Source organism: Lethenteron reissneri, chromosome 3 (genome assembly GCF_015708825.2).
Source record: "Lethenteron reissneri isolate LAM-NWPU_2019-01 chromosome 3, ASM1570882v1, whole genome shotgun sequence".
Classification (NCBI taxonomy): domain Eukaryota; kingdom Metazoa; phylum Chordata; class Hyperoartia; order Petromyzontiformes; family Petromyzontidae; genus Lethenteron; species Lethenteron reissneri.
The window spans coordinates 9,109,081-9,122,788 of record NC_083781.1 but is presented as its reverse complement, the minus strand read 5'-3'; the positions used below and the strand labels follow the sequence as shown (position 1 = coordinate 9,122,788).

The following is a 13,708-nucleotide window of genomic DNA, read 5'->3' as shown; positions in this document are numbered from 1 at the left end:
TCCGTCCGTCGTGCATCCAGAAATGGGAGGGGTGGGGCTGGGTGGTGAGGGGCTGGGTGGGGAGGGGCTGGGTGGGGAGGGTGGGGCTGGGTGGGGGGGCTGGGTGGAAAGGGTGGGAGGAGTGGGGCTGTGTGGGGAGAATGGGGAGGGGAGGGGTTGGGTGGGGAGGGTGGGGCTGGGTGGGGGGTGGGACTGGGTGGGGAGGGGCTGGGTGGAAAGGGTGGGGGGGGGCTGGGTGGGGAGGGTGGGACTGGGTGGGGGGGTGTAAGGGGTGGGGCTGGGTGGGGAGGGTGGGGAGTGGTTGGGTGGGGAGGGTGGGGAGGGGTTGGGTGGGGGGTGGGAGGGGAGGGGCTGGGTGGGGAGGGGCTGGTCACCCCGTGGTGCCCTTATAAAACTCAACGTTTAACCTACTCACGCCGGCTTGTGCCCACCCTCACAGTCGGGCATATTTGCGGAATACACCACGCTGCCGTTGACCCTGCAGGCCATTGATCGAACAACTCAACGTTCCTACCAGCTCCCTCCGCAGGACAATGTGTTTTATGTTAAACTTCTTTGGCACCGTACGCAAATCGGAGGTGCGTAGGGTGGGGGGAGCACAACAAACTTCAACACACAAGGAGCAGTTGTAAAGAAAAATGAGTTTTTAGTTGAGAAGGAAATGAGTTTTAGATGTATTTTGAGGGCAATCTGCCGTCGCAAAGACACGAGTCGCCAACGCTGTGAATTTGTCGCTAGACTTCGGAGAATGAACGAGGAAGAGTTAGCGTGTAAAATAGTCATTGGTGAATCAGTGCCACTCAAGGAGAAGATCCACGGAGGATGATAAAAACGCCGACTGCACTGAACTCGTGCCAGTCAAGTCACAAGCTGTAGTTTCAACTATGAAGCCAGATAAAAGGGTAAAAAAACAATTATCACATTAAACTTTTTCTATATATGTTTTATTTTAGCAGGTAAGGTCCGCTGAGCTTTAGAACTCTTTTTTTCAGAAGCGACCTGGCCACAAATGATAGCTCAACGAAGTGGCTTATCGTGTGAAAATGTATCGCCGCAGCCAATTCTAACATTCTGTTGGACATCTGTGAAAAATAGATGTAGAGTAGAGCTCATCGGATTCCTCCAGCATAAATAAATATTCTGATTCTAAAATACTCAAAAAACGCATGTTTCTAAATGTAGAAGGAAAACCGGAGGACCCGGAGAAAAAAATCCACACCACCATGGAGAGAGACACGCAAACTCCAAATATAAAGCAGGCGTCAAGGTCGGGATCTAACCCACGACGTCCTGTATACCAGGCGAGGTAGTTACCATCTCCTAGCCACCGTGATGATGATGAGAGAGACACAAACTCCAAATATACAGCAGCAGGCGTCAGGGTTGGGATCTAACCCACGACCTCCTGTATACCAGGCGAGGTAGTTAACATCTCCTAGCCACCGTGATTGATGATGAGAGAGACACAAACTCCAAATATACAGCAGGCGTCAGGATTGGGATCTAACCCACGACCCCCTGTATACCAGGCGAGGTAGTTAACATCTCCTAGCCACTGTCGCGCTTTCCTTATGCAGGGTTTCCATTGAGGATCCTGGATCTCTGTATCATGCTCAACGCTTAAAAACGCGTCCCGTTCGTCGAAATCAACGCCGTGTGGCCTTGAACGAAAACAAATATGTTTCGGGAAATTACCCTTTTCGTTCCAATTTGTATCCGTCAATGATTTTGGGTGTTTCGTTGTTCTAGGAATCTAGGGCATATTTGATTGACAAATTTGACAGTAACCCAATGGAACTGGATGCAACTGAATGGTTTGAACACAGTGGAAAAACCACGCACACGGGACACGGGACTTTCGCGCAAGCAGGCGTCTTCTTTATTCAAGGCCAGAATACCGGTCATTAATATGCAACCGGCGTTCGGTACATCTTTATGATACAGATGCTATTTCGATTTAAAGCTTTCGTGACTGCAGGGATTCATCTTCTTAGTTCTTTCGGTAAAGTCACGTAGAAGGGAAGTAATAAAATAATAAAAATAAAACATAAAACAATTCTCACGACGTTTCGGCCACAACGCAAGCAGCCGTTCTCAGGTGAAAACCAGGTCTGTCGAGGCGACAGGCTGTTTTTCCTGATGAAGCTGGTTGTAATTACTGGCTGAAACGTCGTACTCAGATTGTAAATGTTGTGGCTTGGCTCTCCAACACACCGGTGTGCTGTACTAGTACACTACACTATACACTACACTATACACTACACTATAGGGGCCGTCCATAAATGACGTCACGCGATTTTGGACGATTTTTGACCCCCCCCCCCCCATCGTCACACGGCGTCACAAAAAGTCAGACCCCCCCTCAAATATGACGTCACAAAGCTCTGCCCCCCCCCCAAAAAAAAAACATGCTTTAAATCGCTTTAAACTGTTGTAATTGTAGTGCGTATTTAATGTGGCGCTGCACTCTGATGTTGTAGGAGAAAACATTTATTAAAAGTCTATTTAATTAAGTAGAACGTGTTGTCTATATTTATTTAAAGTTGCGCATTTTGATGTGACGTCACATTTCTCAACCCCCCCCCCCCTCGTCACGCATCGTCACAAATGTCTGACCCCTCCTCCCCCTAGGTGCGTGACGTCATTTATGGACGGCCCCAAAGCTTATCCTAGAGGGCACACCCCCTAACATGTATATTTTAGATAAAATGCGTTAAGAGTATTTGGTTGCTGCTATACATTCCAACGTGATAAGCCACTTTCGTTGAGCTTATCATTCGTGGTCAGGTCGGTTTTGGAGAAAAAAACTGCTACATAGCTAAGTGGGCCTTACCTGGTGAAATAAAAAAAACAAATAGTTACATTTACGTACCTTCAATAAAAAAACAACCTGAAAATCTTCAGATATGCTTTTAAAAAAACGCCACTGCTGTATCATTCTTTCAAAACAGCTTCAACAAATGAAAAAAAAACGACAGTAAAAATGATACAATACATAATCCTCCGCCCCTATACCGCGGGTTTTTGAGGTCCACCAAAATAGTAACCCATCGGGTTAACAAAAATCTTAAATTATAATCCAAGTGCAGTTACTTTTAAATCCTTTATATTAAGTTCATTTGCTTGCTTGCGCGCTTACGACCGTGCAAATCTTTCGGGCGTTTTTTAACCCACTTCCCGTGATCCAATCGAGCTGACATTTTGCACACAGACTCGTTGTGCGTGACAATTTATTTTCGTGAAAAAATTTTTTCCTAAATTTTACACTTTTTAGGAAAAAATAAGTTATATTTAATTACCAATTGCTTAATGGTGGCAGGCAATCATCTGACCCATAGGTGGCAGCCATCTCAAGCCAGAGGACGAGAGGACTCTAGCCGCCACGCATATAAAGGATTTATAGTGAAAAACTTTGTTTTTACGGGTTAATCTTTTTTAAACTTCTGACAGAGGAATTGTAAACCCCAAGTACATGGTACATCATTCCAAAGTCCGTCAGTTCGCATTTCAACACATTCTTCCTTACCATTGTATGCGTTAGGTTCACCCGATTTCCAGTTTGTGTAGTTACCCAGTGGAGTCTCATTTACATACCGGAATATTTTTTCATTTGTAATGTTATTCATCCCAATAAACATCGTGTCGTTACAAATGTAGTTGTGTAATCGTTTGTTCAGGATGCTGGACGTTGGCATGGCTAAGTCTCCGCCATACTTTTTGCAATGAGCACGTGCCATCTCAAAAGTCTTCTTCTCATACACCGGCCAATAGACAATGTGCAGAATATATTCTGTCCAGGGAAGAAGCATGGTTCTGGTGTTAGGTGGAGGAAGATGTTACTTGTTGCATTTCTTAGGGCATGCCCCACGGCATGTGGACCCTGGTTTGGCTCAACATTGACCCCGACGTTCCATGTTTACTGAGGAGTGGCAGCGATGAAGTTAAATCAAATATCGTGTTACTTATTAGAAGAAAAAAAAAACACAAGGGTTGGTTAGGTATTGTGTGTGTGCGTGACTGTGTAAAAGTGATGTAGTGGTTACGCACTGCACTCTGAACGAGCTGCAAACCCAGAGACCCAAGTTTGATTCCCGCTCCTGTCTAACATCCTGGTCATCCTCGAGGTCCACTCAGCCTTAAACGTGTACCTGATGTGCTGTGTAAACATCGGCACTGTTGAGATAAAGGCGGGCGTGCTGCTTGCCAAACCACTCCCTCGTGTGCCGTGTTGGCCTTCAAAGGTGCTCCCAAATAGCATTTGCCTCAATAGTCTGTTATGGGGGGATTTGTTTTCTCTCACAAAGGCGTGAAGCTTGCCAGTAAGGTGACACTGAGACACCACCGGTGTCCAGTATGAACAGCACTGGCAATGTTCGTGGCCTGTTGGCAACTCCACCAACGTGGACGGTGAAGCATCAGCCGCTCAGCATATCCGTGACAAGTCCAAGGGTGGCACAGTCGGGTGTTTTACAATCGGGTTTAATTGTCTTTTTATATTAAACCCGATCATCTGAGATTGGGAGAAATCCGGTTTCATTGGTTCTAATTGCAGAACCGCACTTCGCCAACTTCGCCAACGATGGGCTTCATCCATTCCAAGCTAAGGAACTCACTGGCGCCCACGATTGTGGAGGAGAAGCTCGTGTTCATCAAGACCAACCTGCCCGCCGCATTCTACAACTACCCCGTGCCCGACGGCCCCCCCGAGTACGATAGCAGCACCGACGAGGAAGCAGCCTAAGCCTTGGATCAGAGTTTCTATTCATTAAACCAGGTTTTAATTCCCCGAAATCGGGTTTAATTGTATTAAAGAAAAAACCCGATGCCTGCCGCTGGAAAAATCGGGTTTTTTCCACCCATGGACAAGTCTGATCCTCGGGCAACATGGCAGACCTGTCGCAAATCCTCAGGAGGAGGACCTTCTGCCGTACGGTATCATGACTCGTGCATATCTCGTTGCTGATGAATTTGGTTGTGAAGATTTGCTGTGCAACCCCACCGGATGAGTGAGCTGAAACAATAACTGGTGGATCAGCAAAGGCTTGTGCACCTCGTGACACATTTTTGTTAATCATTGTTTTTGGTTGCGTCGGGTGGTGGACACGTGATTTGGTCAGCTCATTCGGTGGCCTGACCCAAACATCTATTTCGAATCGTACTAATAATGGCTATGTTCATTGAAAGAGGTGTATGGTCAGTTTATTAGCAATGGCGTGTTGAGTGCAAGCATTTATTACGTGAATGTATATTTTTTATTAGTGACATATAAGAATTACGCTTTCTCACCAATCTTTTCAGACAATTTGAGCAGATCATTTTTCATCTCCTGCTTCATGACAGACATGTTCGAATCGATCTTGTCCAGGCGATTATCTGGGATTTGTAATAAAAGAGAGAGAGATTGAGATTTCGACAGAGCGATGTAAAGCACAGGCGCATCTCAACCAGTGGCGGAATGTATGTACCGCATGCACTGCATGTTGAACTTCTTTCGCACCGTACGTAGCCAACCCCGCTAATCGGATGTGCGGAGGGCAAGGGTAAATAACCCGTAAAAACAAAGTTTTTCACTATAAATCCTTTATATGGGTGGCATCGGTTTTATTTTATTATTCATTTCTGTTTTTCTTGAGTAAGAGTTTCATTTTTATCACATTGGTATTTTAAATTAAATATGAAAAAAAATTTTTCCTAAAAAGTGGAAAATTTTGGAAAAAATTTTCACGAAAATAAATTGTCACGCACAACGAGTCTGTGTGCAAAATCTCAGCTCGATTGGATCACGGGAAGTGGGTTTAAAAAAACGACCGAAAGATTTGCACGGTCGTAAGCGTGCAAGCAAGCAAGCAAGTGAACTTAATATAAAGGATTTAAAAACTTCGCCAGAGAATCACCTTTCTGAAACACGTGGTTCTCAACGACCCCAACTAACCTACGTGTGCTCTGGGCTCGCTTATAGCGCTCGCCGCTCGGCACGACGTCCTTGGTTTGGCTCCGACACGCACCGGGAGCATCTCCACTTTCGCTCTTCCGGGAAGGGTCCCAGCGTGTGCGGCGACACGTTGAACGCCGTCGTGACAAACAGCACGCGCTCCAGGCACCGAACTCACGTCGGAGAATTACTGGCGAAACGTCGTACTCAGATTGTAAATGTCGTGGCTTGGACACTCCAACACACTGACCGGTTAGTGCTGTACGAGTGACGAATTGGCCACGTTCTGTTTACGTGACAACCCTTGCTAGTTGGTTTTATCAGCAATGACGTGTTGAGTGCAAGCATTTATTATGTAAATGTATCTTTTTTATTAGTGACGTATAAGAATTACGCTTTCTCACCAATCTTTTCAGACAATTTGAGCAGATCATTTTTCATCTCCTGCTTCATGACAGACATGTTCGAATCGATCTTCTTGTCCAGGCGATCACCTGGGATTTGTAATACAAGAGAGAGAGAAATCGAGATTTCGACAGAGCGATGTAAAACACAGGCGCATCTCAACCAGTGGCGGAATGTATGTACCGCATGCATTGCATGTTGAACTTCTTTCGCACCGCACCGTACGTAGCCAACCTCGCTAATCGGAGGTGCGGAGGGCAAGGGTAACAAACTTCGCCAGTGAATCATCTTCCTGAAACACGTGGTTCTCAACGACCCAAACTAACGAACGTGTGTTCTGGGCTTGCTTATAGCGCTCGCCGCTCGGCACGACGTCCGACGTTTCGATCGCAACACAAGCGCTGTTGCGATCGCAACGTTGTGATTTGTTTTATTTTATTTCTACCCACGTGACTTTACGAACCAAAGAGTATGGATTCCTGCAGTCACGAAAGCTTCAAATCAAGATCGAACCACGCCTGTTTTCAGGAAAACAAAGGGGGTGATTTCGATTTAAAGCTTTCGTGACTGCAGGGATTCATCTTCTTGGTTCTTTCGGTAAAGTCACGTAGAAGGGAGATAATAAAATAATAAAAATAAAACATAATAAAATAATACAATTCTCACGACGTTTCGGTCACAACGCAAGCAGCCGTCCTCAGGTGAAGAACAGGTTTGTCGGAAAGACCCGGCCGCACGGAAAGACCCGGCCGCACCAGGGTCGCAAATGGGTACCCGTACACGGTCGGGTACAGGTACCCGTTCCCTACCCGTACCCGTACCCTACCCGAAATGAGTGACAAACGGTTACTCACCAGTGACTCACGGCCTACCCATACCCGGCCGCACCAAATTCGCAAACGGGTACCCGTACCCGGCTGGGTAGTTTAGTGTTGAGGTGAAATAAAAAAAAATAAAGAGCGTACACAGACAGTAAACGGGGAGCGACTCAACATCTTTTAGTACAATGAAAGGGTCATTTTCCCAATAAGGTCTATTCAAAATCATAATATTTTCTTACGCTTATATTTATTTATAATAACAAACTGATGGGTATTATCGATTCATTTAATAATAAATACAATGTCTCTATAAATAGAAATGATTTATTACATCATTTGTTTCCAATAAATTATATGTATTCATATTATAGCTTATCAGAGAGAGAGAGACACGGCAATCAAAGTGATAGTTTGAATACTCAGAGGTGGAATTGAGCCCAATGAATTGCAGAACCAAACTTCAAGTGTGAGCTTTTTGTTTACGTGCAGGAACTGCCTTGCAAACCACATCTCTTTCTCCGATGCATGTTCCATGCCAGCCAACCTCAGGCACATTCTCACAGGGTGTAAAACAAGCCTCACCCAAGGACGCTACACTTGGCGTCACAACCAAGTCCTTAAAAACCTTGCGTCCGCCCTGGAGGACAAGCGAGCTGCCACCAACTCCCTACCACCCCCAGCAGCATCACACCCCTTACGGACGACCTTTGTCCGCGAAGGGGCTAAACCACCGAAGAGCGGCTCTACACCAATAGAGCGAGACCAGCTGCGCTTGGCCCGCGACTGGAAAATGCTAGCTGACATTGGCCGGCAACTTGTGTTTCCTCCGGAGATCGCAACCACCACCCTAAGACCTGACGTGGTGTTCTGGTCCCGTTCGCTCAAGAAGGTCTTCATCATTGAGCTCACAGTACCCTGGGAGGACTCAGTAGATGAGGCTTATGAGCGAAAACATCTGCGCTATGCCGATCTAGCTGCCGAAGCACGGCATCATGGCTGGAACACAGAAGTCCGACCAGTGGAGGTGGGCTGCAGAGGTTTTGTGGCAACATCTACAACCAGACTGCTTAGAGACCTGGGAATTAAGGGCCAGAGCCAGCGTTCGGCAATCAAAGCTGTATCGGAGGCGGCAGAAGGCAGCAGTCAGTGGCTCTGGATGAAGAGGAAAGACCCCAGCTGGGCCCCAAAGTGAGAGGGCCAGGAGGTATGCAGTCAACAATGCTTGACTCAGGGAGGAGGACGCCCCTGCCATGCATAGTCCCATGGGATGTTGGCTACCAACAACAAGGCAACTCCTATGACTAATTGGGAATGGGACGCAAGCGTAGGATTGATCACTCTGTCGCTGGCCGCCTTTGGGGAGGGTGTATAGTATGAAAGGCCGAAACACCCTAGGAACCAAAGGGTCATTACGGACGATGCGCTCCCCAAATTTCACCAGGCTCACTGTTCATGAACTCTTGGAAGTGCTTGCACAAAGGATAGTAACATCTCATCCTGTGTTCTTTGGAATCTGGGTAATACGTGGACTCACCCATTTTCACCAAATCTTCATTTAAAACATCCAGATGATCCACGATCAACATCCCTTCTTCTGTGGAAGTGGTGGCGCTGTATTGAATTGCGTGGAAATCTGAAAGAAAAATTAAATTCTTACTGTATTATAATATCCGTACTGTGCCACGATTTTAACACCCGGTTTGAATAAGAATAAGAAGGGAAAAAAAATTAACCCGTAAAAACAAAGTTTTTCACTATAAACCATTTATATGCGTGGCGGCGAGAGTCCTCTCGTCCTCTGGCTTGAGATGGCTGCCACCTATGGGTCAGATGATTGCCTGCCACCATTAAGCAATTGGTAATTAAATATAATATTTTTGTCCTAAAAAGTGTAAAATTTTGGAAAAAAATTTTTTCACGAACATTAATTGTCACGCACAACGAGTCTGTGTGCAAAATGTCAGCTCGATTGGATCACGGGAAGTGGGTTAAAAAACGACCGAAAGATTTGCACGGTCGTAAGCGCGCAAGCAAGCAAGCAAGTGAACTTAATATAAAGGATTTAATGATCTTTGGCCTGAGCGGCTTACAGTACGTCTGAATTTAAAACGAATTTCTTTAGAACTGCTTTTTGTGTTCCTTCCGCCGCACCTCCGATTAGCACGGTTGGCTATGTACGGTGCGAAAGAGGTTCAACATACAAAGGCAAAGATCCCCCGTATAGCCTTTACAGACTGGTGGGGCAAGTGCTGTTAGCCAGCACCTATGAAGGCCAGCACAGCACACGAGGGGTTAGGTGGCCAGCACCACGCCCGACCGCCCTTGTCTCCCCATTGGTGATGTTTACACACCGCACCAGGTACTCATTTGAGGCTGAGGCGACCTAGGGGAGGCCCAGGACCGGTTCAGATAATCGTCGCTGGTGTTCGCCGTGAGCAGGAATTGTACTCGGGCTGCCGGGTTTATAGCATAGCGAGCCAACTGCTACACTACCGCTCCCCAACATACACAAACATGTCAATTCTGTGTAGCTATGATTGATGCAATTGTTTACCCAGGAAAGCATTGCTGAGTCTCAAGCCTTAATTTCAGGAGGGTGTTGCCAGGTATTTACAATGCGTCATCCCATTGAGTAAATTTGCAGGTAATTTTTTTGTAGCATTTGAATGTTGTTGGTCAATGCCAATTACATGTTATTGGTTGTGTGTGTTTCGTCATGGGGGTTAAACCGTAGGACCCAGAGGGAACCCAACGCCAGGGTAGAACCTACAAACTCCACGCAGAAATTGTGCCCCGGTCGGGAATCGAACCCAGGGCCTTCTTGCTGCGAGGCGTGAGTGCGACACCACTGTGCCACCACCAATAGAAGATCCTTCAGAATCTTATCATCAATATGTTGAAATGTGGTGCGTCATTAATATGGTGGCTCATTTTATTTTCATGGATATTTTTAGATATTTACGCGATCTAATCCAAAGAAACCTCTATAACCAATGCATTCGGTTCATATTCTTGGTTCTTTCGGTAAAGTCACGTAGAAGGGAAATAATAAAATAAAATATCTTGATTTATATTTTTTATTATTTTATTATTTCCCTTCTACGTGACTTTACCGAAAGAACCAAGAATATGAATCCCTGCAGTCACGAAAGCTTTAAATCAAAATGTATATTCAGTTTTCATAATCAACGATTTTTGGGTTTAGATCGCGTTTATTTATAAATGTGTCGTAACCCTCCACCACCCGACACGGCCAATCAGTAAAAATGTGTCACGTTGAACTAAAGCAGTGAACTATTTGTCTTTGTCAACGTGACACATTTTTACTGATTGGCCGTGTCGGGTGGTGGAGGGTTACGACACATTTATAAATAAACGCGATCTAAACCCAAAAATCGTTGATTATGAATAACATTGGTCGCGAAAGCCTACGTGTTAAACTATATTCAGTTTGTTTGTTGATAATGTGTGCTTGTGCATTGAACGCAGCAGCAGCAGCATCACCAACACAATTTTCCCGCTGCAGGTAATTTAGTCCTGCACCTACCCGTCTGATGGACACTTACTGTAGAGGACGCTGATCATCAAGGTCACGGCGATGGTGATGTTCATGGCAAATAGAGACACGGTGGTCAGATTGGAGCAGAGACGATTTTGCGATGAATGCCCCGCGCCTGCAAGCTGCTGCTGCTGCTCATTGCCTGTGGAAAACACACACACACACACCACATCCTGTAGAATTGCTCAGATATGTACTTACGCAATTTGTACTTATATAGTTTATTTAGATTTATTTATTTGTAGTGACTTACCTTTTCTCTATGTTGCACTCCCAGGGCTGTCCTTAGGGGGGGTGTGAGGCCCGGGGAAAACCCCACCGTGCCCCCCCCACCCCAGATGCCTTCAAACTAAATTGGAAGTATTTCATCTGACACTGTGATGTAGAAGCGTACCACGCCCCCCAAAGCACGGGGCTCGGGGCAGTCCCCCCAGATTCGCTATACCCTAGGGACGGCTCTGTGGCACTCCTATCGTTTTTTTTATTTGTTGTTGTAGCTTGCCGACCCTCCCCCTACTGGACATCTGTGAAAAAAAGCTTTATAGATCATCGGATTCCTCCAGTCTAAACAAATATCGTGATATAATACTTTCGTGATGCGATGCAATGATGAAAACGACACATGACAGGCTGATGTGATCGGCAGTTCCTGTTCATATTCGTCGCATAGAAGAGCACAAAGTAAAATGCAAATAAACATGCCAAGTATAATTTGTACTTATTCCGACTTTCTGGCTCTTGCTCTGAAGATGTTTGACGTGGTTACAAGCCATACGTCGCGACGTATGTGATTGCTGCTAAGTTTAGTTGTGAGACTTTGTTCACTAACTTTACGGGTGAGTTGAGCTGAAACGATGATGACTGGTGCATAGTTTAAACGCTTGCACGAGTGACAATTACATTTATTTGGCTGTGTCGGGTTTGTGGAGGGTTACACAACAACAACATTTGGCCGGATAATTTCGCGGCCTATTTCAATAAATCTATTGTGAAACACATAATTAAGTTAATCGTGCCACAAACCATAACGACATTTAATCATAACCGATACAATATTATAATGTGAACGCCATCACAGTCCATTGAGTTTACATTGGCGAAGTGTATCATATCGCAACAAAGCTGGCAAAAATGATTCTGAACATGACTTATTTTGGTTTGTATGTTGTTGAACTTCTTTCGCACCGTACGTAGCCAACGATGCCAATCGGGGGGAATGGACAACAAACTAACACACAAACAAGCAGTTCCCATGAAATGAGTTTTCAATCTCGATTATTTCAAAGTGCAAAGCTCCGGTAGCTTTCTAACGTCGGAAGGACGAGCATTACAGACGGCCGCAAACGCGCATCTGAAAGTGCCAGGCGATGTGGTGACCACCGGCTTTGTTCGACAGTGATGCATTGGCAGTGCTACATGATCACAATTAACGGCAACAACTAAATCAACACGTTCGTCAATATTATTTGGTTCTTTCGGTAAAGTCACGTAGGTATAAAATAAAATAAATTAAATCACGACGTTTCGGGCGCAACACAAGCATCCGTCTTCAGGTGAGTCAATAACACGCGTGGCCTTAAATATATATCGTAAGTAACGTTTCTGGCAATGGCCCTTTTTCATAATAGCACACGTTCCATAAAGAATGGCCATGATTCATAGCGCATTTGCTCTTAAGCAGACTTGCTATGAATAGTGGCCATTGCTGGAAACGTCACCTATTGTATATATCTCTGTTTTCTTTTAGGGCAAAATTGGAAATGACGAAAGACACACGTTGGTTTTGACTTCAAACTTTCGTGACTGCAGGAATTCATATTCTTGGTTCTTTCGGTGAAGTCATGTAGATAGAAAAAATAAAAGTACATATTTTTTTAAAACTATGACGTTTCGATCACAACACAAGCGATCGTCGTCAGGAGGAAAATCGATCGCTTGTGTCGTGATCGAAAAGTCGTCATTTTTATTTTAATTTTATTTTCTCTTATTTTTTTCTATCTACGTGACTTTACCGAAAGAACCAAGAATATTCACGTTGGTGTGTGTATGACCATGAACGTACCCAGCATCGTGCTGACAGGGAAATCCGAGGATATCGACGTCGATGATGTCGCGTGGTGAGATGGAAGTCGCGCAAATGATATTCTAGTGCTGCACACGATGCATATATCTGAAACTCGGCACACTTACAATTATATATATACATATTACTCGGCAACTTGTTGGCAAGCTTTTCTTGGTAATGAAGAAAGGCAGAGAGTTAAGGGGAAGTGTTTTGAGATACGGGAAGTTCACATATTTCTGCACTGTGCTGACACAGACAGAGGCAAAAATGTGTACGATTGTGGTCATAAACACGCTTTCTTCTGTTATCTGAAACAGTTTGAGCCTCCCGTACATCACGTGGCGTATGTGTGTGTGGTCAACACACACAGACGCTGCTCCACTTGGCAGCATCGAGGCCCTGATGCGGCTTGTTTCTTCCCATTCTCATCTCTCCTCACCGTTTGCTTTTCGTTTCACTGTCTCGTTTCCATGATTTTCCGCTCAATTACCATTATTTCACTTTTTAAATCATTTATATTAAGTTCCCTTGATTGCTTGCTTAGGACCGTGCAAATCTTTCGGTCGTTTTTTAACCCACTTCCCGTGATCCAATCGAACTGACATTTTGCACACAGACTCGTTGTGCGTGACAATTTATTTTCGTAAAATGTTTTGTCCAAAACTTTACACTTTTTAGGAAAAAATATTATATTTAATTACCAATTGCTTAATGCTGCCATTCAATCATCTGACCCATAGGTGGCAGCCATCTCAAGCCAGAGGACGAGAGGACTCTAGCCGCCACGCATATAAAGGATTTATAGTGAAAAACTCTGTTTTTACGGGTTAATTTTTTAAATCCTTTATATTAAGTTCGCTTGCTTGCGTGCTTGCTTGCTTGCTTATGACCGTGCAAATCTTTCGGTCGTTTTTTAACCCACTTCC

General features: G+C 45.0%; 1 protein-coding gene across 1 annotated transcript; it reads right to left on the bottom strand.

Moving 5' to 3' along the window:
* Positions 1–3,334: 3,334 nt before the first annotated feature.
* Positions 3,335–12,833, bottom strand: LOC133346470 (collectin-10-like). Its single transcript, XM_061558082.1, has 6 exons — positions 12,780–12,833; positions 10,725–10,859; positions 8,693–8,791; positions 6,337–6,426; positions 5,287–5,373; positions 3,335–3,790 (listed from the first exon to the last, which is right to left on the bottom strand). Exons 1-6 carry the CDS (start codon positions 12,784–12,786, stop codon positions 3,426–3,428), a joined length of 783 nt encoding a protein of 260 aa, XP_061414066.1. The 5' UTR covers positions 12,787–12,833; the 3' UTR covers positions 3,335–3,425.
* Between the last annotated feature and the right edge of the window lie 875 nt (positions 12,834–13,708).

What these genes read in the sequence shown, in the direction of transcription:
- LOC133346470 (XM_061558082.1), bottom strand. An exon ending in GATGATCAGCGTCCTCTACA is followed by an intron (nt 8,792 to 10,724) that starts GTAAGTGTCCAT and finishes TTTTTCTTTCAG; the next exon opens with ATTTCCACGCAATTCAATAC. An exon ending in TGAAGATTTGGTGAAAATGG is followed by an intron (nt 6,427 to 8,692) that starts GTGAGTCCACGT and finishes TACAAATCCCAG; the next exon opens with GTGATCGCCTGGACAAGAAG.